The sequence below is a fragment of the Chrysochloris asiatica genome, unplaced genomic scaffold (assembly GCF_000296735.1).
Source record: "Chrysochloris asiatica unplaced genomic scaffold, ChrAsi1.0 scaffold00007, whole genome shotgun sequence".
NCBI lineage: Eukaryota > Metazoa > Chordata > Mammalia > Afrosoricida > Chrysochloridae > Chrysochloris > Chrysochloris asiatica.
In genome coordinates, this window is record NW_006408525.1 from 33730182 (window position 1) to 33749227 (window position 19046).

The 19046-nt window shown below is 49.0% G+C and overlaps 1 protein-coding gene across 1 annotated transcript in view; it reads left to right on the forward strand.

The window, feature by feature from the left end:
• MRC2 (mannose receptor, C type 2) overlaps positions 1 to 10271 on the forward strand; it is an 84189-nt gene extending 73918 nt beyond the window's left edge. Inside the window, exons 21-30 of the mRNA XM_006833557.1 lie at positions 4528 to 4642; positions 4762 to 4925; positions 5069 to 5177; positions 5891 to 6129; positions 6251 to 6416; positions 6509 to 6658; positions 8448 to 8567; positions 8727 to 8906; positions 9880 to 9906; positions 10048 to 10271. Coding sequence (XP_006833620.1) covers positions 4528 to 4642; positions 4762 to 4925; positions 5069 to 5177; positions 5891 to 6129; positions 6251 to 6416; positions 6509 to 6658; positions 8448 to 8567; positions 8727 to 8906; positions 9880 to 9906; positions 10048 to 10271 — 1494 coding nt within the window. The remainder of the gene's footprint in view (positions 1 to 4527; positions 4643 to 4761; positions 4926 to 5068; positions 5178 to 5890; positions 6130 to 6250; positions 6417 to 6508; positions 6659 to 8447; positions 8568 to 8726; positions 8907 to 9879; positions 9907 to 10047) is intronic.
• Positions 10272 to 19046: the final 8775 nt, after the last annotated feature.

Consider the following 19046-nt stretch of genomic DNA (forward strand, 5'->3'; position numbering starts at 1 on the left):
GCCACATTTTTCTTCTTAGAACCAGCTTCTCGGATTGGAACATTAGTGACAGACAAAAGAAGCCCTGGTTGTTTCAGTGCTTAGCTGCTAGGAGAAAGGTGGTGATTTCAAGCCAACTCCTTTGGGAGAAAGATGTGGCAGTCTGCTTCTGTAAAGATTGGTGTTAAGTGCTGTTGAGTCAGCTCAGACTCTTAGCTATCCTGTATAGCATTTCGAAGTAGCAGTTGATGGGTTTGAACTGCCAATCTTGTGGTTAGCAGTCCAGTGCTTATCCTATAGCTCCACACAGCCTTGGAAACCCAATTCTGTCACACACAGTTGCTATGAGTTGAACTTAATTTACAGACCCATCTATCATTTGGCTGAAAGTTCAACCAAGGCTTAGGTAAGCTCAGCTCTAGGTCTGATGGATGTAAGCGCCATAGCCTCGAGGATTCCAGCAGGCACTAGTAGACCAGTAAACCTGGTTTTCTGTTTTTTTTTTTTTTTTATGATTTTGAGCCTTGTTCCACATTTTTCTCTCATTTTAACAAAAGCCTCCTATTGTGAGCCCTCTCAGAGTAGTCAGCAATGGTAACTGGGCACCATCTAGTTCTTCTGGTCTCAGGCTCATGGATACTGGGATTTGCATGGTCCATTAGTCTTTCTGTAGTGCTGTAGGATAAGCAGTGAACTTCTAACTGCAAGGTTGGTGGTTCAAATCCACTAGCGCTTCTCGAAAACCCCATACAGGGTTACTATGAGTCAGAACCAACTCCATGGCACATAGCAACAACAACAAAAAGAAGGGGAGTGTGGTGGCTCCATAGGATAAGCACTGGACTGGGGACCACAATGTTGGTGGTTCAAGCCCATTAGCCGATCTGCAGGAAAAAAAGATTTAAAGCCTCAGAAACCCTGTACTATGGTTGCTGTGAGTCAAACTGCACTTAACCACATCAACCTAAAAAAAGAAAAGAAAGGAATGTGTGTTATTACTATTAACACTTTTGAAGAAACAGAAAGGAAGAAACTGAAACCACACTCTCCAGAAATGATCACTATCTAGAGTATTCCTCTGAACTTTTCTACATAATTGAGATCATACTAAATAAGACATTTCAAATAGCCCAGCTTTTCTTCCTCAATTTTGAATATTTTTTGCTTATCATTATACTTTTTCCAAAACCTTCTTCTCATGACTTCTTTGGCTTAATTATTAAGCAGAATAAACAATATATATATATAGATGTAACTGATGCCTTTCTTAATACTTCAGAATTATTTTAATGATACTAATTACTCTCCTGTCCTAGCACTTAAAAAAGAAGAATTTATTTTATTTGTTGTTGTTGTTGAGATTCTACACAGCAGAACATGTACCAATTCGGCAGTGTCTGCACGTTGTGTGACCAGTTGCCCTCCTTTTCTGATTGTTCCTAGTCTCCCTGAGCAAGCTCACTGCCCCTGGAGCTTCCTATTTAATCTCGGGAATTCCTGTTGTCAGTATGATCCCATGGAGATAGTTCTTAAAAGCGCACAATGCTCAAGGCAGACATTCTATACTATGTAAGTTTATGGTATTGTTTAAGAAGATGTCGGGGATATTTTTGGTTAAAGGGGAACCCTTTTCTGCCCCAAATTATAACATCATTTGTAGGCCATACAAAATTATCAACTTAAAAATTAGCCTGCTCCCCTCTAATGTATGGCATTGTGGGATAATACACTGGATCGCAAGGTCGGTTTGAACTGCAAGGTCGGTGGTTCAAATCTACCAGCTGCTTTTCAGGAACCCTATACAGTGTTGCTAAGGATCTCTGGTAGCATAGAGGTTACGAATCGGGCTGTGAACCACAAGGTCAGCAGTTCGGAACTACCAGTTGCTCTGCGGGAGAAAGATGAGGCTTTCTGTTCCTGTAAAGATTTACAGCCTCGGAAACCCTGTTCAGGGTTGCTATGAGTTGGAATCGACGTGGCGGCACTTAACAACAACAACATACAGTGTTGCTATGTGTCAGAACTGACTCGAAGGCACTTAACTAACAATGTGATGACTAAGGAGCTCTGGTAGCACAGTGGTTATGAGTCAGGCTGCTAACCTCAAGGTTAGCAGTTCGAAACTACCAGTCGTTCTGTAGAAGAAAGATGAGGCTTTTTGCTCCCATAAAGAAACTAAGAGTCAGAACTAGCTCCATGGCACACAACCACCACCACCAATGTGATGACTGGAGTCTTGGTGTGGCACTGTGGGTTAATGTGCTGAACTACAATGTCAGTTTGAAAGTGCAAGGTTGGCAGTTTAAGACCACCAGCCGCTCCTCGGAAACCCTATACAGGGTGGCTATGATTTGGAGTCGACTTGATGGCACTTAACAACAACAACAACATGATGACTGGAACTGTGGTTGCCAGACCAAATGATTTCACGGGCCTTATATGATCCAGTACATTCCCTGCGTCTGGTTTAAAGCTCCTAATGCTTTTGATGCTTCTGAGTTATGGGGTTGGAGGAGAATATTGAAAGTGCCATGGGCTGCCAAAAGAACCTACAGATCTGTGTTGGAAGAAGTGCAGCCAGAGTGCCCCTTGGTGGCCAAGATGGCCAAACTTCGTCTCTCATACTTCAGACATCTTGTCAGGAGGGACCAGTTGCTAGAGAAAGATATCATGTTTGGTAAGTTGGAGGGTCAGAGAAAAAGAGGAAGACCCTCAGCGAGATGGATTGGCAAAGTGGCAGCATCAATGGGCTCGAGCATGGCAACAATTGTGAGGTTGGCCCAGGATCGGGCAGTGTTTTGTTCTGTTGTGTAGAGGGTTGCTGTGCGTTGGTATTGACTCAATGGCACCTAACAACAATAACAATAGCATACGGCCCAATACATTCCCCACCCTGGTTTAAAGCTCCTAATGCTTTTGACTGCAGTGTGCAAGGCTGTTTCCCCTGCATTACAGGGCCCCAGATGTCTTGTTTGATTAATTCTCAGCCCTCCTTTGCATCCTCGTAGCAGTTGGATGCAAGTTGATGGTTCATTGGCAGCCCTGGTTTGATTCCTGATCATTGCATCTTATGTGCAGCCATCAGTTGTCATTGGAAACTTGCATGTTGCTATGTTGCTGAATGGGTTTCAGTGGAGCTTCCAGACTAAGATAGACCAGGAAGAAAAGCCTGGTGAACTCCTCCCAAAAATCAACTAAGGAAAACCCTATGGGTCATAATGCTCCCATTCACAGCTGATCTTGGGGGATGGCTCAAGCACGGGAAGTGCTTCATTTTGTATAAAACAGCAACACCAGGTTTACAGGTCTGTGTCTCCCACTAGTTTTAAGCATCTGAAGGTCAGGATCTCTGGCCCCTGACATACTTGCACATGGTAGGGACCGCTGAGTGTTTGCCAGACTGAACTGACTCCTCTCTCCCTTGAGCCGTTACTTCTTACCTGGCGCTGTTCTTAATGTGATGATGCATGTTACTAGTGATTTCTGTGGAGCCTGAGGCTGGCTCTGATCTACTACTTCAGTGAAATCCATGAACTTTGTGACAAGCCTTTCCAAAAACCTCTTGCATTTATTTCTGGATTTACCATTTTCAACTCACAAATGTTACCATTTGCAACACAGCTTTTGCATCAGTAAAGCAGATTCTAAGCTAGTCATAGTCAGGGGGGTCGGATCTCCTCCCTTGTTAGCACTCTGCGTCATAAGCCCTTATCTTTAAAATTACCCCAAAGTCAAGTTTTTACTCCAGTTTTATAGAAGAGAAAGCTGAGGACAGAAAAGCTAAGTCAGAGATGGAATCTGATCCCCACTTTTGAGACTCCCTTATACTCATTCTCCCTCCTCACCTTGTCTCTCTCTGAGCAGGAAATGACTGGAAACCATTCATTGTCTGGGTCTTCTCTTGACAAATGATTTTCCACTGGGGGTTCCTTTAACCTTATGGAAGGACTGAAGGTAGGAAAAGAGAAACATAAAATAACAGTTAGTTACTGCGAAACAAAGACCCTTCAAAAATCAAGAAGGTTAAGTGCTTGACTCTGAGCCAAAAGGTTGCTGGTTCAAACTCACCCAGAGCCACCTCAGAAGAAAGGCCTGGTAATCTATTTCCGGAATGTCACAGCCTTGACAATTTTACGGGGCAGTTGTATTCTGCACATATGAGGTCGTCATGGTCAGATTTGCCTTGGTGACAACTAGTAACAGAGATGATCGTATAAGTTCAAAGGTTGTTCTAACAGACTTCAGACAATACTCAGGAAGGTGTTCAGCAGAAAATGAGTTAAACTTCATTTTCATCTGTCCAGAGTTTGGCCCAGGCCCTGTTGTCATAGGTAATAACGGCTTTGGTGTCCAAAGAAAGCCTCCCACTTAAGAATTCCGCAAAGTGTGGACAAGTGTGCGTGGATCTGCTGGGCCATGCTGGGAGGGTGCTGGAGCCTAGCCCAAGGGGACCTAGGTGTCATGGTTCCCAGCTACTTCTCTCCAGGGTCTCTGGGTTTGTGGGGCAGGAGGTAAAGCTGGACATCATATCCCCCACTCCGCCCACAGTGTTTCCGAATCCAGGGCCAGGACCCCCAGGACCAAGTGAAGTGGTCTGAGGCACAGTTCTCCTGTGAACAGCAAGAGGCCCAACTGGTCACCATTGCAACGCCTTTAGAGCAAGGTAGGGCCCGCCTGTGGGGAGCCCCCCGTGCCCTCTGCCATAGCCCCTTGAAATGGCTAGCGAAGAGGGTGGACACGGAGGGTTACCCTGTCACTCATGAGCCTCTTTTTGGGGACTAGCCTTCATCACGGCCAGCCTGCCCAATGTGACCTTTGACCTTTGGATTGGCCTCCATGCCTCGCAGAGGAATTTCCAGTGGGTGGAGCAGGAGCCTCTGCTGTATGCCAACTGGGCACCTGGGGAACCCTCTGGCCCTAGCCCAGCTACCAGTGGCAATAAACCGGTGAGGACGGCTGCCCCACTCTCCGGCCCCACTAGTCTTCATCCCTGCCCCAACCTGCTTACCTGGTCCCTGGGCCATTAGGAAGCAGTGGCATAGGATGGTGGTTACCGTGTGGACCTCCCTGAGTAACTGCTTCCCTCCAGACCAGCTGTGCAGTGGTCCTGCACAGCCCCTCAGCCCTCCTCACTGGACGTTGGGATGACCGGAGCTGTACGGAAGAGACACACGGCTTCATCTGTCAGAAGGGCACCGGTATGAGTCAACAGTGAAGTCCTCCCCAGCAGATGGCACTGGGCCAGGAGCTGTGGGCCAGGCCAGGAGGAATGAGACCTGGGAGGTCAGGCTGATGGGCAGAAAGGCAGGGGGCCAATAAGAGGGAAGGGCAGTGAGCACCCAGGGGTCTCAGGAGGAAGGTTCAGCGTCATTACGGAGGGCTGAGGACGGACTTAGATGTGGACCAGCGTGCACTGCTGACAGGCGCGATATTGGGAACTTGAGGCTCTGTGGAGGGCCACCCAGAGTCCATCCACGGCGGTCCAATGCCCTGAGTTCCTTGGGTGGAGTCACTCAAAACTTCGGTCCAGCTCATCTGCTTATTAGCAAATTAGTAACAAGAATGGGTCACCCTGCCCTTTGGAGATGTAAATTATTATATATGCCTGAATGGGTTTTTTTGGTTTGTGTGTTTTTTAAAAAGCTAAAGTAGATAGAGAGAAATACTGTTAACTCATGGTATATGGAGGGGATTATAATCAATGTAATGAAACAAGTTATTTGAATGGTTGAATGTGAAACTGATGATGTGCCCTGTAAACTCTCAATCAACAATAAAAACCATAAATTAAAAAATAAAATAAAAAATTAAAAACTTCAAAAAAATTTGGGTCACCTAAGTTCCCACCTCTGGCATGGGAATGGGGTGAGGGTGGCAGAGCCTAGCCTGAGCCCTGTCCCCTTCCCTGCAGACCCCTCCCTGAGCCCATCCCCAGCGGCATCGCCCCCTGCCCCGGGCTCTGAGCTCTCCTACCTCAATGGCACCTTCCGGCTGCTGCAGAAGCCGCTACGCTGGCACGACGCCCTCCTGCTGTGTGAGAGTCGCAACACCAGCCTGGCCCGAGTGCCAGACCCCTACACCCAGGCCTTCCTGACGCAGGCCGCTCGAGGCCTCCGCACACCGCTCTGGATCGGGCTGACCAGCGAAGAGGTGAGCGACCACCGCGCCGCTCTCGGCCCCGGGCCTTGCCCGCCCATTCCCCATAAACTCCCACTCCATCCCCTCACTGCCCATTCCTTTCTCCCACGCTGACGACCTGTTCCTTGTCCAGGGCTCCCGGAAGTACTCCTGGGTTTCTGAGGAGCCGCTGAGCTACGCGAGCTGGCAGGACGGGGAGCCCCAGCCTGGGGGTTGCGCCTATGTGGATGTGGATGGCAGCTGGCGCACCACCAATTGCAACACCAAGTTGCAGGGGGCTGTGTGTGGCGTTGGTGGTGGTGAGTGTCCAGCACTGGACCCAAGGGGTGGGCTAAGTGCAGTTGGCCCCCGGGAGGACTCCGGGCCATCCCTCCGTTCTGTGCCCCCACAGGACCCCCTCCTCCTCGAAGAATAAGCTACCAGGGCAGCTGCCCCCAAGGGCTGGCTGACTCCATGTGGATTCCCTTCCGGGAACACTGCTACTCTTTCCACCTGGAGCTACTTCTGGGCCACAAGGAGGCGCTGCAGCGCTGCCAGAGAGGTGAGGGGGCGCAGGGCTGGGGCTGGGTACCCCACGCAGACAGATTCAGGCTACTTCGTGGCGGTTTCAGGGCGTAACTCGTCACATGGACACTCAGCGACCCCATGAGTGCCGTGTCTGTAATGTATACCTATAGGCAGGCCCCCGTTTTCTAACACAGAGGCAGAATTCTCACCCAGGTTCCATCCTGGTGGTGGTGTTCCTAATGTGCAGTGACCATCTTCCACCGGTGGGAGCTTGTGTGCTGCTATGATGCTGAATGGGCTTCAGCAGAACTTCCAGACTAAGACGGACTAGGAAGAAATGCCTAGTAATCCACTTGCAAAAATCTGCCAGTGGAAACCCTGTACATGGATTGGAAGACAATCTTGTTACATGTAAATACCATCCAAAGCGATCTACAGATTCCACACAATCCTGATCCAAATAACAATGTTCTTTACAGAAGTAGAAAAGTTGATCCTTAAATTTTATATGGAATGGCAGGAGCTCCCTGAATAGCTGAAACAGTGTTGAAAGAGAAGAAGAAAGTAGGAAGGTATACTCTACAATCTGAATAGTCCAAGTAGCCTCCTACTGATAGAACAATAACACATAGACCAACAGAACATAATAGAGAGTCTAGAAATAAACCTAAATATCTATGGTCAACTGATTTTTGACAAGGTTACTAAGTCCATTTGATGGAGAAAGAGATGGTGCTGAGAAAACTAGATTCCACATGCAGAAAAAGAAATGCCTCATGCCACATACAAAAATAAATTTTAATGGATTAAGGACCTAAATGTACAGAGCTAAAACCATAACATTCTCAGAAGAATAAATGGGGCAATGCGCCACACATAGCTTTTAAAAATGGATTATCTAATACAATAACAAAAGCACTAACAGCCAAAGACAATAAATAGGACTTCATAAACAACAACAACAAAGTTCAACAAAAGACTACCAAAAAGGTGAAAAAAGTAGCTACCAACTGGGAGACTATCTTGAAAAAACATGTATCTAACAAGAATCTAATAACCTTGTGGCACTATAGTTCAATGCACTGGACTGCAAAGTTGGTTTGAGTCACAATGTCTGGTTCAAGGTCACCAGCTGCTCCTTGGAAACCCTATACAGGGTCTCTTTGAGTTGGCACCAACTCGATGGCACTTAACAACAACAATATAAAATTTCTATAGCTTAACCACAAAAAGACAACCCAATCTTAAAATGGGCAAAGGACTTGAATAGACACTTCACCAAAGAAGACATTCAAGTGGTCACAAAACACATGTAAAGGTGTCTTTGCCATCAGAGAGCTGCCAATCAAACCGGCTGCCGGATACCATTCCACCCCTGCTAGGATGGCCAGGAGTCCTGGTGTGGCGCTGGTTCAAACTCACCAACCACTCCTCAGAAACCCTGTACAGGGTCGCTGTGAGTCAAATCTGACTCGATGGCACACCACCACCAGGATGACAAAACTAGAAAACGACAAATGTTGGCAAGCATGTGGGGAAATTGGAATCCTTATCCCCTACTAGGGGGAATATAAAATGGTAGAGCCATGTGCAAAACAGTTTGGAGGTTCCTCAAAACACTACAAATACAACTGCTATGTTGTTAATTGCTATTGAGTGTTTGGCAGCTAACAACAGCATCAGTAATACTACACGTACACACAAATGTACATGCTCACACTCATCCTCCTTCAGGCTTCCTGAGAGCAGGGCTGGGGCCACGCTGGGGGCTCTGCTGTACCAGGGAGGTCTGTCTGCCCTAACTCCAGCCTTTCTGTGTCCAGCGGGTGGGGCCGTCCTGTCCATCCTGGATGAGATGGAGAACGTGTTCATCTGGGAGCATCTGCAGAGCTCAGAGGGCCAGAGTCGGGGTGCCTGGCTGGGCATGAACTTTAGCCCCAAAGGTGGGTGCCCTGTGGGTAGGGATGGGTCCTCATGCTTTCCCTCCTGCCCAAGGCTTGACTAGGGTAGGGGTGGAAGACGGACTATTCTAGAACAAGTTCTCCCTCCTGCTCCACCCTGTTTTCCCTCCTCTGAACCCTTTAGTGCTTTCTCTCCCCTAGGAGGCACCCTGGTCTGGCAGGACAACACAGCCGTGAACTACTCCAACTGGGGTCCCCCCGGCCTGGGCCCCAGCATGCTGAGCCACAACAGCTGCTACTGGATCCAGAGCAGCAGCGGGCTGTGGCGGCCCGGGGCGTGCACCAACGTCACCATGGGTGTTGTTTGCAAACTCCCTCGAGGTGAGCCCTTGTCTCAGACAGACCACTCCTCCTCCATCCACCCTCATGCATCTGATGCTGTGGTGGGGTCAGGGGCCATGTCTTCATCTGCAGGGACCTGGTGGATGGGAGGGTATGAACAGGCCAAGGCAGGGGGAGGCAGCTAGGACACGCCCCTGGATAAACTGATCGGTGGAAGGACTGGCCCTGGAGACTTAAGAAGGCCCAGTGGTCAGCATACCCTGGCGCTTTTGTTCAGAGCACAGCTAGGGTTTGGTCCTTGTGACTCCATTACTTAGCAACTTTGTGATGGTGGGCAAGTTGCTCCAGCTCTGTGCTTTGGTTTCCTCATGCAGAAAATGGAGAGTGTAGTAATAGTACCTGCTTCATAGATTTCTTTAAAAACAGAACTGTACTCTGGAGGATGTTCAGTGGCGGGAGTTTTGGAAGTAGGTTGCCAAGTCTTTCTTTTGTGGCTTTTCTGGGTGGACTCAAACTCGCAGCCTTTAGGTTCTGCTGCTGCTGCTGCTGCGTCAAGCTGTGGCTTTTCTGGGTGGACTCAAACTCGCAGCCTTTAGGTTAGGATCTGAATGTGTTTTGCGTCTGTAACCACCCAGAGACTCAAAGCACACACACACAAAAACACCAAACCAATGCCATCAAATCAATTCTGACTCCTAATGACCCAATATAGGGTTTCCAAGACTTTTACGAAGCAGACAGCCTCATTGTTCTCCCTCAGAGCAGCTAGTGGGTTTGAACCACCAACCATGTGTTTAGCAGCCCAACACCTAAACCAACCCACAGTGCCACCAGGTCTCTGTACTCAGGGATTCTAGTGCAGATGAATGAGTTAAAAAAAGAAAAATGTGTCAGATACTTAGCAAGTACTCTTATTTATTATTAAAGCAAATAAAGTACTTAGGAGGTACTATTTATTGTTATTATCATCATTGCTATTATGATTGATTGATTACCTCTCTCCCTCCTACAGCTGAGGCGAGCAGCTTCTCTCCATCAGGTAAGCCAAGGGCAGAGCTGAGGCTAGCCCGCCTCTTGGGATGCCTCTTCTCTTGGATCCTGGCGGTGGGTGGCCTGGTGGGGGCTGGGAGGGCTGCTCAGCGCCGATTAGACATCCATCCGTGTCACCGTGTCACCGCAGCGGCGCTCCCTGAGAACCCTGCTGCCCTGGTGGTGGTGCTGATGGCCGTGCTGCTGCTCTTGGTCCTGCTGACCGTGGCCCTGATCCTCTATCGGCGGCGGAAGAGTGTGGAGCGTGGGGCCTTCGAGGGGGCCCGCTATAGCCGCAGCTCCTCTGGCCCCGGCGAGGCCACAGAGAAGAACATCCTGGTGTCCGACATGGAAATGAATGAGCAGCAAGACTAGAGCCATGGGCGTGGGTGGGGCTGGGGAGGCTGGAGCCCTGGGTCAGCAGGGCCCTCACCTGCTGCCAGTCCAGATGGCCTGCAGAGGGGTGCCCTTGGGAGTCGCTGTTGGGAGTCAGGGCTGGGCAGGGTCTGGACTGGTGGGGTCTCAGCCGTGAGGGCTGGACTGAGTACAGCATGGTGTGCCCCCTACAGAGAGGATTGAGGTCTTGTCACCTGGCCCTGTGCTCTCGTGGTAACCAGAGGCAAGATGGGAGGGGGGGATGGGAGCCTGTTTGCCGCTGTCTCTCGAGGGGCCCCTTGCCCAGACCTACTACCCACGCCTAGGACCCCTTTCCTATTTGCAGAGCCTGAGGAGCCTCCCCTGCCCCTTCACGCAGCGCTCTGTCGTTTCTGCTCCTCCCACTTGGCGGCCTCAACTGAGCCCCGCCCCCTTGCTCCTCATCTCTTCTCATGGCGCCTTCCCATCCGAGCCAGGGCCCTGGGGCTTGAGGAGTCCTCTTGCTCTTGGTGGGAGCATTGCAACTCCTGTACCTTCTGAGGTGGCATGGCCGCGGCGGGAGAGGTCGGGGTCTGGTCTGAGAACCAGTGCATTGGTGTGGTTTCTGTTGCTCTGGAGACTGGACTGTGGAGAGACACCCCAAGCCTCCCAGGGGTGACTGGGTTGGGCTGGGGTATCATCTCCTGCTGGCCAGGGGAGGGCTCTGCTCCTGAGAGAGTCCCCTGTGGGGACCAAAATAAGTTCCCTAGCTCTTTTAGCTCCTGACTTTGGTTTGGGGAGAGGGGAAGAGTTCTGGGGGCCGCGGAGAAGTGGGAGCCAGGGCAACTCTGGTGCCGCCCTCTAGTGGGGCCTGGAGGAACAGCACCCGAGTGCCTGGGGAGGCCCCTCTGGGGGAGCTGCCCAGGGGGTCTTTCCCAGGGGCCAGACTCCCAGCCAGGTCCTGATGGCATGTGCCGCCAGTCCTGGTGCCATGGCGTGGGACAATGTGAACACGGACTCAAAGACCCAGTCCCTTTTTTGTAGTTCTCAACTTTTTTAATGTGTCATTATTGTTTAAAAAAGAAAAAAAAAAGGGAAGGAAGAAATAAAACACCTTTAAGAGGCTTGGAAGATAAAGGTCTCTGTCTTCTTGTGGTTCAAGCCTGGTTCTTCCTTGTGGCCCTGTAGAGAGGCCTGCGTCCCATCCTGTGTTCCCATTGTTGGGAACTCCCTCCGGTGCCCCCTGCTGGGCCTGCTCCCCCCTTTCCTCTATCCTTGGGAATCACAGCGCACCTTCCCTTCCACCCTGTGCCAATGAGGACAACAGGACCCACCTCCAAGGGCTGTTGGAAGGATATTTGAGGATTAAATAAGATATCCATGCAAAAGGAGCCCTGGTGGTGTAGTGACTTACACATTTGGGCTGCTAACTGCAAGGTCAGCGGTTTGAATCCACCAGCTGTTATGAAGGGGAATAAGATGAGCCTTGGAAAACTATACAGGGTCGCTATGAGTCGGAAGTGACTCACAGCACATCACCACCACCATTCATGCAAAGCTCTTAAAACAGCCCACACTGCCCTTGAGTTTGACTCACTGCCACCCCATGTGTTACAGAGAGCTACCACAGTAGGGTTGCTGAGTAGGAACCTACTCCACAGCACTTAACAACAATCCTTATGGAAAGAGTCCTGGGATGGCACTGTAGGGTAAGCAAGGGACTGCCAGATTGGTTTGAACTGCAAAGTCAGTGGTTCAAATTCACCAGCCACTCTTCGGAAACCTTATACAAGGTTGCTATGAGTCAGAACCGACTCGGCGGCACTTAACAACAACAACAACAATCTTTAGGGCAGCAGTTTGCCAGGCCTTTTCTGCAGAGCCGCTGGGTGGGTCTGAGGCACGAACCTTTAGGATGGCAGCTGTTCTGGGCTGTAGCACCCCATGAACATTTTGGGTGCCCTGCCATCCCTGGTAGCATAGTGGATTATAAACTGGGTTGCTAACCACAAGCTCTGTTCAAATCTACCAGTTGCTCTACAGGAGAAAGATGAGGCTTACTGCTCCTGTAAAGGTTTATAGCCATAGAGACTTTATACAGGGTCACCGTGAGTAGGCACTGACTCCACGGCACATCATCACCAACCACCGCCCGCCCTGGGTGGTGAGTCAGCATCCCGATTTTCTAGGCTGCTTTCGTGCCCACCTCTGAGCCATGAGAAAGTTCAGATTTATCCTTGGAGGAGCTTGGACTCTACCAGCTTGGGAAACGGGGTGAAGCTGGGTAGGAGCCAGAGGAGTGGACAACAGGACATGTCTCCACCAGATCTTCACTCACCTGCTGGTTCAGTGGACATCTGGACTGGAGATAGAGCAGTAAACAGATGACTCTAGAGATGTCTAATGCTGGGTGTTGGGTGCCGCTGCTGCTGCTGCTGCTGCTGCGTCAAGTGGGTTCCGACTCCTAGTGACCCTGTATGTGATTTCTGAAGCTGTAAATATTTATGGGTGCTGAAATCCTCATCCTTCTCCTTCAGAGTGACTGGTGGATGCACACTGCTGGCTGGCCTTGTGGGTAACAGCTCAATGTGTAAGCCACTAAGTTACCAGAGCTGCTTCAGGTGGTGCTAAGAACCAGTTAAAAACAAAAACACAAAAACAAACCCACTGCCATAAAGTTGATTCCAACTCATAGCAACCCTCGAGAACAGTAGAACCGCCTCATAGGGTTTCCAAGGTTGTGTAACATTGCCGAGAATGAGTATTCCTGAACACTTAATGGTAATCATGAAGAAGCTGTACATAGACTAAGAGGCAGTTCAAACAGAACAAAGAAACACTGAATGGTTTAATATTAGGAAAGGTGTACGTCAGGGTTGTATTCTTTCACCGTATTTATCCAATCTGAATGCTGAGCAAAGTTTGAGAAGCTGGATTATATGAAGAAAAATGGGTTGGAGAAAGCCTCATTAACAACCTGCAATATGCACATGATACAACTTTGCTGAAAATGAAGAGAACTTAAAATATTTGCTGATGAAGATTAAAGACCTTTGGTATGGGATGCACCTCAATGTAAAGAAAACAAAAATCCTCACCACTGGGCCAAAAACTAACATCCATATAAATGGAGAAAAGACTGAAGTTGTCAAAGACTTCATTTTGCTCAGATCAAGCATCAACCTTCATGGAAGCAGCAGTCAAGAGATCAAATGACGTAATAGACAAATCTGCTGCACATGACCTCTTTAAAGTATTCAAGAGCAAAAAATGTCACTTTGAAGACTAAGGTGTGCCTGACTCAAGCCATGGTATTTTAAATAGCCTTGTATACATGTGAAAGTTGGACAATGAATAAAGATGACCGTAGAAGAATTGATGGATTTGAGTTATTGTGTTGGAGGAGAATATTAAAAGTACCATGGACTGCCAAAAGAACAAACAGTTCTGTGTTGGAAGAAGTACAGCCAGGGTGCTCCTAGGAAACCAGGATGGCCAGACTTGGACATATTACCAGGAGGGACCAGTCTCTGGAGAAGGACATCATGCTTGGTAAAGTGGAGGGTCAACGAAAAAGAGGGAGACCCCCAAGGAGATGGATTGACACAGTGGCAGCAGTAATGGGCTCAAGTGTAGCAAAGATTGTGAGGTTGGTGAAGGGCCGGGAGGTGTTTTGTTCTGTTGTGCATAGGGTCACTATGAATTGGTACTGATTCAACCCCACCTACCAACATTTACATAAGCATACCACCACATCTTCTGTGGAGTTACTAGTGGGTTTGAACTGTCGACCTTTCAGTTAGCAGCCAAGCAATTACCCACTGCTCTTCAGGGAGGAGTAAAGCAGGGTAAATTGGGGCTAGGAGCTAGGGGTTAGGGAGGTGACTTGGGGGGCTCTCACCTGAGAAGGGAGACAGTGAGCAGCTAGTCCCAGGTGCCTTAGAGGACGCAAGGGGGTGAGACTGACTAGAGATGACCACAGCGAGCCAGGAGGGTTGGGGGCAGAGAGGTGGTCAGAGCCAGACACAGTCCAAGGGCTCAAGGATAGTGGTAGGGTGTGGATATTGTTTTAAGGATCTTGGGAAGTTCGTGGAGGAAGTCAGCAGGAGTGGCCAATCTGAGTGACCTCTGACCAAGGTCGCCCTGGCCAGGATGTGGGAAATAGAGGTGGATACGCAATAGGGGGGAGTCTGGGCGTGGCGCTATGGATTAATACGCAGGACTCCGAGGTTGGTTTGAACTCAATATCGGCAGTTCAAGCTCACCAGTCGCTCCTCGGAAACCCTGTACAGTGTCGCTATGGGTTGGAACCGACTCGATGGCACTTAACAACAATGATAACTGGCAATAGGGAGTGAAGGCAGGAAAGCTCTTAGGAAGGTCTTGTACTAATCGAGGCATGAGCAGATTGTGGTTTGTAGATTCAATGTGTGTGTGTTTAGCCTTGTTCATTATCTTTTGGATCCGTTTCTACATTTGCGTGTTTCGAAATCTAACTGATACAAGATGTTTGGTTGTTAACTGCTGTTGACTCATAGCTACTCTGGAGCAGCTGGTGGGTTTGAACTGCCGGTCTTGTGGTTTGCAGTTCAGTGCTGACCTTACAGCGCCACACCAGAATACACACTGGGAAGTCTTGTTCCCCCTGCCCCCAACCATCTTGTTGCCTTCTGATATGACTTCTTTGGTTGGTTTCTTGGATATCTTTAGTGTTCATGAAAATACAAGCAAGCTCACCTGAGTATGTCACAAGGGGGCGCTGCTTCCCTTGCTGGGACTGGATGTGGTGCTGGGAGGAAGAGAGAGGCCGAAGCTTTTGACCAGAATCTCAGGGTGAATGGGGTGCCATTTAGTGAGTGAGGGCACTCCTAGGGGGAGCTCGGAGCTGCTTTTCTGAGGCCTGGGCTGCAGCAGCCAAGGCCAGAGGTCTCTCTTCTGTGTGGCCCCACCATGGTGGTTTTCCTGACCTGGAGGAAGGCCCAATTCTCAGGGGGTACTTAATGATTCCACCACTTGTCTGTCAGTTTGTCATAATGTGGTGGCTTGTGAGTTGCTGTGATTCTGGAAGCTATGCCACGGGTCCTTTAAATACCAGCAGGGTCACCCATGGTGTCCATTTCAGCTCACTAATGCCTAAGATACCAATGTTCATGTGTTCCATTTTATTTTTGACAATTTCCAATTTTCCTAGAGTCATACTTTGTACATTCCATGTTCTGATTATTAATGGATGTTTACAGCTGTTTCTCTTCATTTTGAGTTGTACCCCATCAGCAAATGAAGGTCCCGTGGGCTTTACCCCCACGGGCTTTACTCCATTCGTGTCATCATGGTCAACTCTACTTTGAAGAGGCAGCTCTTGCTCAGTAGCATTTTGAGTGCCTTCCAACCTGAGGGGCTCATTTTCCGGCACTGTATCTGACAGTGTTTCATTCTTTTTGGATCAACTATTAACACTCATGGAAGCGGCAGTCATGAAATCAAACGATGTATTGCATTAGGCAAATCAGCTGCACAAGGACTTTTTAAAGTTTTGAAGAGCAAAGATGTCAGCTTGAGGAATAAGGTGTACCTGACCCAAGCCATGGTAATTTTCAATAACCTTATATGCATGCGAAAGCTAGACAGTGAATAAGGAAGACCATAGAAGAATTGATGCTTTTGAGTCATGGTGTTGGAGAATATTGGAAAGTGCCATGGGCTGCCAAAAGAACCAACAGATCTGTGTTGGAACAAGTGCAGCCAGAGTGCTTCTTGGAGGCCAGGATGGCCAACTTTCTCGTCTCTTATACTTTGGACATATTGTCAGGAGGGATCAGTTGCTGGAGAAGGATATCATGTGTGGTAATGTAGAGGGTCAGAGAAAAAGAGGAAGACCCCCAGCAAGATAGATTGGCAGAGTGGCAGCATCAGTGGGCTGAAGCGTGGCAACAATTGTGAGGTTGGCCCAGGACTGGGCAGTGTTTCATTCTGATGTACATAGGGTTGCTATGAGTTGGTACCGACTCGATGGCACCTAATAACAACAACAACTTAATGATTAATTTACTTTACCCTAGGCTCCCTTTGTGAGTTAAGCCCTGTTCTTGGCCAAAACTCCAGGATCACTTGACCAGACAACTGGGAGCCACCCAGGGGCCGAGGTCCCCTTGCCCTGCTGACATTTCCTCTGGGTGAGAGGAAAAGCAAAGGTGTGAAAGCAGGGCAGGGGGAAGGGCGGGTTGCGAACATCTACAGGTTTAAACCACTAGAAAAAACACCTGTCCTCACTTCTCTCATGGAGCTCTGGGGCAGCAGGTTAAGTGTGGGTTGGTAACCTAAAGGTTCATGGTTGAAACACGCTCCATGTTAGAAAGATAAGCCAGTCTGCTTCTATAAAGATTTACAGTCTCTGGCCTATAGGGTCACTGAGTCAGAATTGTCTCATTGGCAGTGGGTTTCACTTCTCTCTTTTCTCAGTGGCTGAAGCCCTCCCCAGAGCCTTGTGCCTCACCATACGCATTTTAGATGGGCTTTCAGGTGCCAGGGGAATCCCAAGGACCCTACTCTAAACCTCCCTGCTGAAGGGTACCACCTGGGGCTGGCTCCATTCTTTCTGCTCACCTCAATTTAACAAACACTAAACACCTGTTCTAGACGGCAGGCCCTTTGCTGGGTGAGGCTCCCTCAGGCTAGGGCACTGTATGCTGGGCACTGCCCCCAGCCTTCACTCACTGGGATGAGCCTGCCACCCAGCCGCTGCTCTCAGACTCCATGAATGAATGGGAGGATGGGAGTACTCTCCAGAGAAGTGTGGCAGGTTTCCTCACAACCTCTTCTTGTCAGGCCAGTGATGGCCTCCTCCCAATAGTCCTGGCTGAGCCAGCCTGGCCTAGTGGGCAGCGTTGGGAGGGCCGTAGGGAAGAGGAGCCAGCCAGCCATGCCACATGCCTCTGTTGGAAGGGAGCCGCTAGGTCTTGCCAAGCCACCTCAGCAAGGGCTGAGTAGTCTGTGGCAGGGACAAATCAAGAACGGCATCTTTAGGGAGGACGGAAGGAAGGAAAAGGGAAGAAAGTGGCAAGGAGATCAAGGATAGGAGGAGGGGCCATGGGGGGGGGGGCTGCGGGGAGAGTAGGAGATGAAAGTGCCCAGCTGTTCAGGTCTGGTTTCCCTTATCTCAGAAGCTGGGGCTGCCAAGAGACTTCAGGAAAAGTCTTGACTTCAAAACTTCACTCCCACTGGGACCAGTGCTGTTTGAGGTATGGATCTCAATGCTTCCTCATGCAGAAAAAGCAGGCAGGACGCCAGCCCTGGAGAAAGAAATAAAGCAGCCAGCAGACATTTCTCGCTGGACGTGTATGTGTAGTGGGCACTGTGGTTGAAGTTAGAACTTTCCAGTTGTTTCAGGGAAATCCCAGAAAGTGAAGGGTTTTCTAGTCTGGTTGGTGTTTTTTCCTTCCTCCCCTGGCACCTCTGGATTCTGAGCGTAGTGGTTACGAATCGGGCTGTGAACCGCAAGGTCAGCAGTTCGAAACTACCAGCTGTTCCGTGGGAGAACGATGAAGCTTTCTGCTCCCGTAAAGATTTACAGCCTCGGAAACCCTGTATAGGGTTGCTATGAGTCGGAACCGACTCCACGGCACTTAATAACAAAAACAATAGTTTCTGGTAAACTTACATCTCTATTGGGTTATGTGGGGAAGGCATTACCCTCTACATTTTCTCTGGGACTTAGGAAACTTTTGGATGGTGTCTTGACCCATATTGTGTCTTCAGGGGACTCAGGACATGCTGTGTCTCTGTGATAATGGTAACAACATTTACTGAGCATTTACTATGTGGGCCCTGTTCAGCTAAACATGTAGTAACTCATTGAATCCTCCCAACACATCATGAGGTATTGTTGCCACTTTAATGATGAAGGAACTGATGCCGGAAGGAATATGCCATGTCCTCCTGGTGGGTGGGAGGGACTCTCCTCTACCCTTCTTGGGTGATGGGGGTGGGGGGAGAGGGGAAGCAATGAGGTCTGAAGAGAGCTCCCTGCAAACTTGTAATAAGGCTTTGAGACTCAAGAACGTTGTCTCAACCCATCAGCGTCGCTGAGTTCCAGAAGTCTATTTTGCACCCACTAACTATACAGGGTCACTATGGATCGGAACCGATTTGATCGTACTTCACAACAACAACAACAATTAACTGATCCAAACCCCCGATGGTCTCAGGGCAGCTGCCTCACAGTCATGTGTTCTGTGGATCTGAGCAGTCAGGATATTTCCCAGTCCTTTCAAGTTCTAGGAGGCTCTCTATAAAATTTATGAGGGTAAGTAAAAAAGTTGTTTTTGTTAGGTGCCATTGAGTCAGTTCCAACTCAGAGCAACCCTATGCACAAAAGAATGAAACACTGCCTGGTCCTGTGCCAGCCTCACAATTGTTGCCATGTTTGGGCCCATTGTTGGTGCCACTGTATCAGTGTTGGGGGTTTTCCACTCTTTTGCTGACCCTCCACTTTACCAAGCATGATGTCCTTCTTCAGCGATTGGTCCCTCTTGACAGTATGTCCAAAGTGTGAGAGACAAAGTCTCACCATTCTCACTTCTAAGGAGCAGTTTGTCCTTCTTCCAATGACTTCATTTCAGTTTGTTGAAACATTTTAATTTGTATTTCTTCAATTCCTTTTGTTGTGGTTAAGTGCTGTTGAGTCGGTTCTGATTCATAGTGACCCTGTATAGGGTTTCCAAGGTTGTAAATCTTTGCAGGAGCAGAAAGGCTCATCTTTCTCCCATAGAACAGCAAGTGGACTAGAATCACCGACCT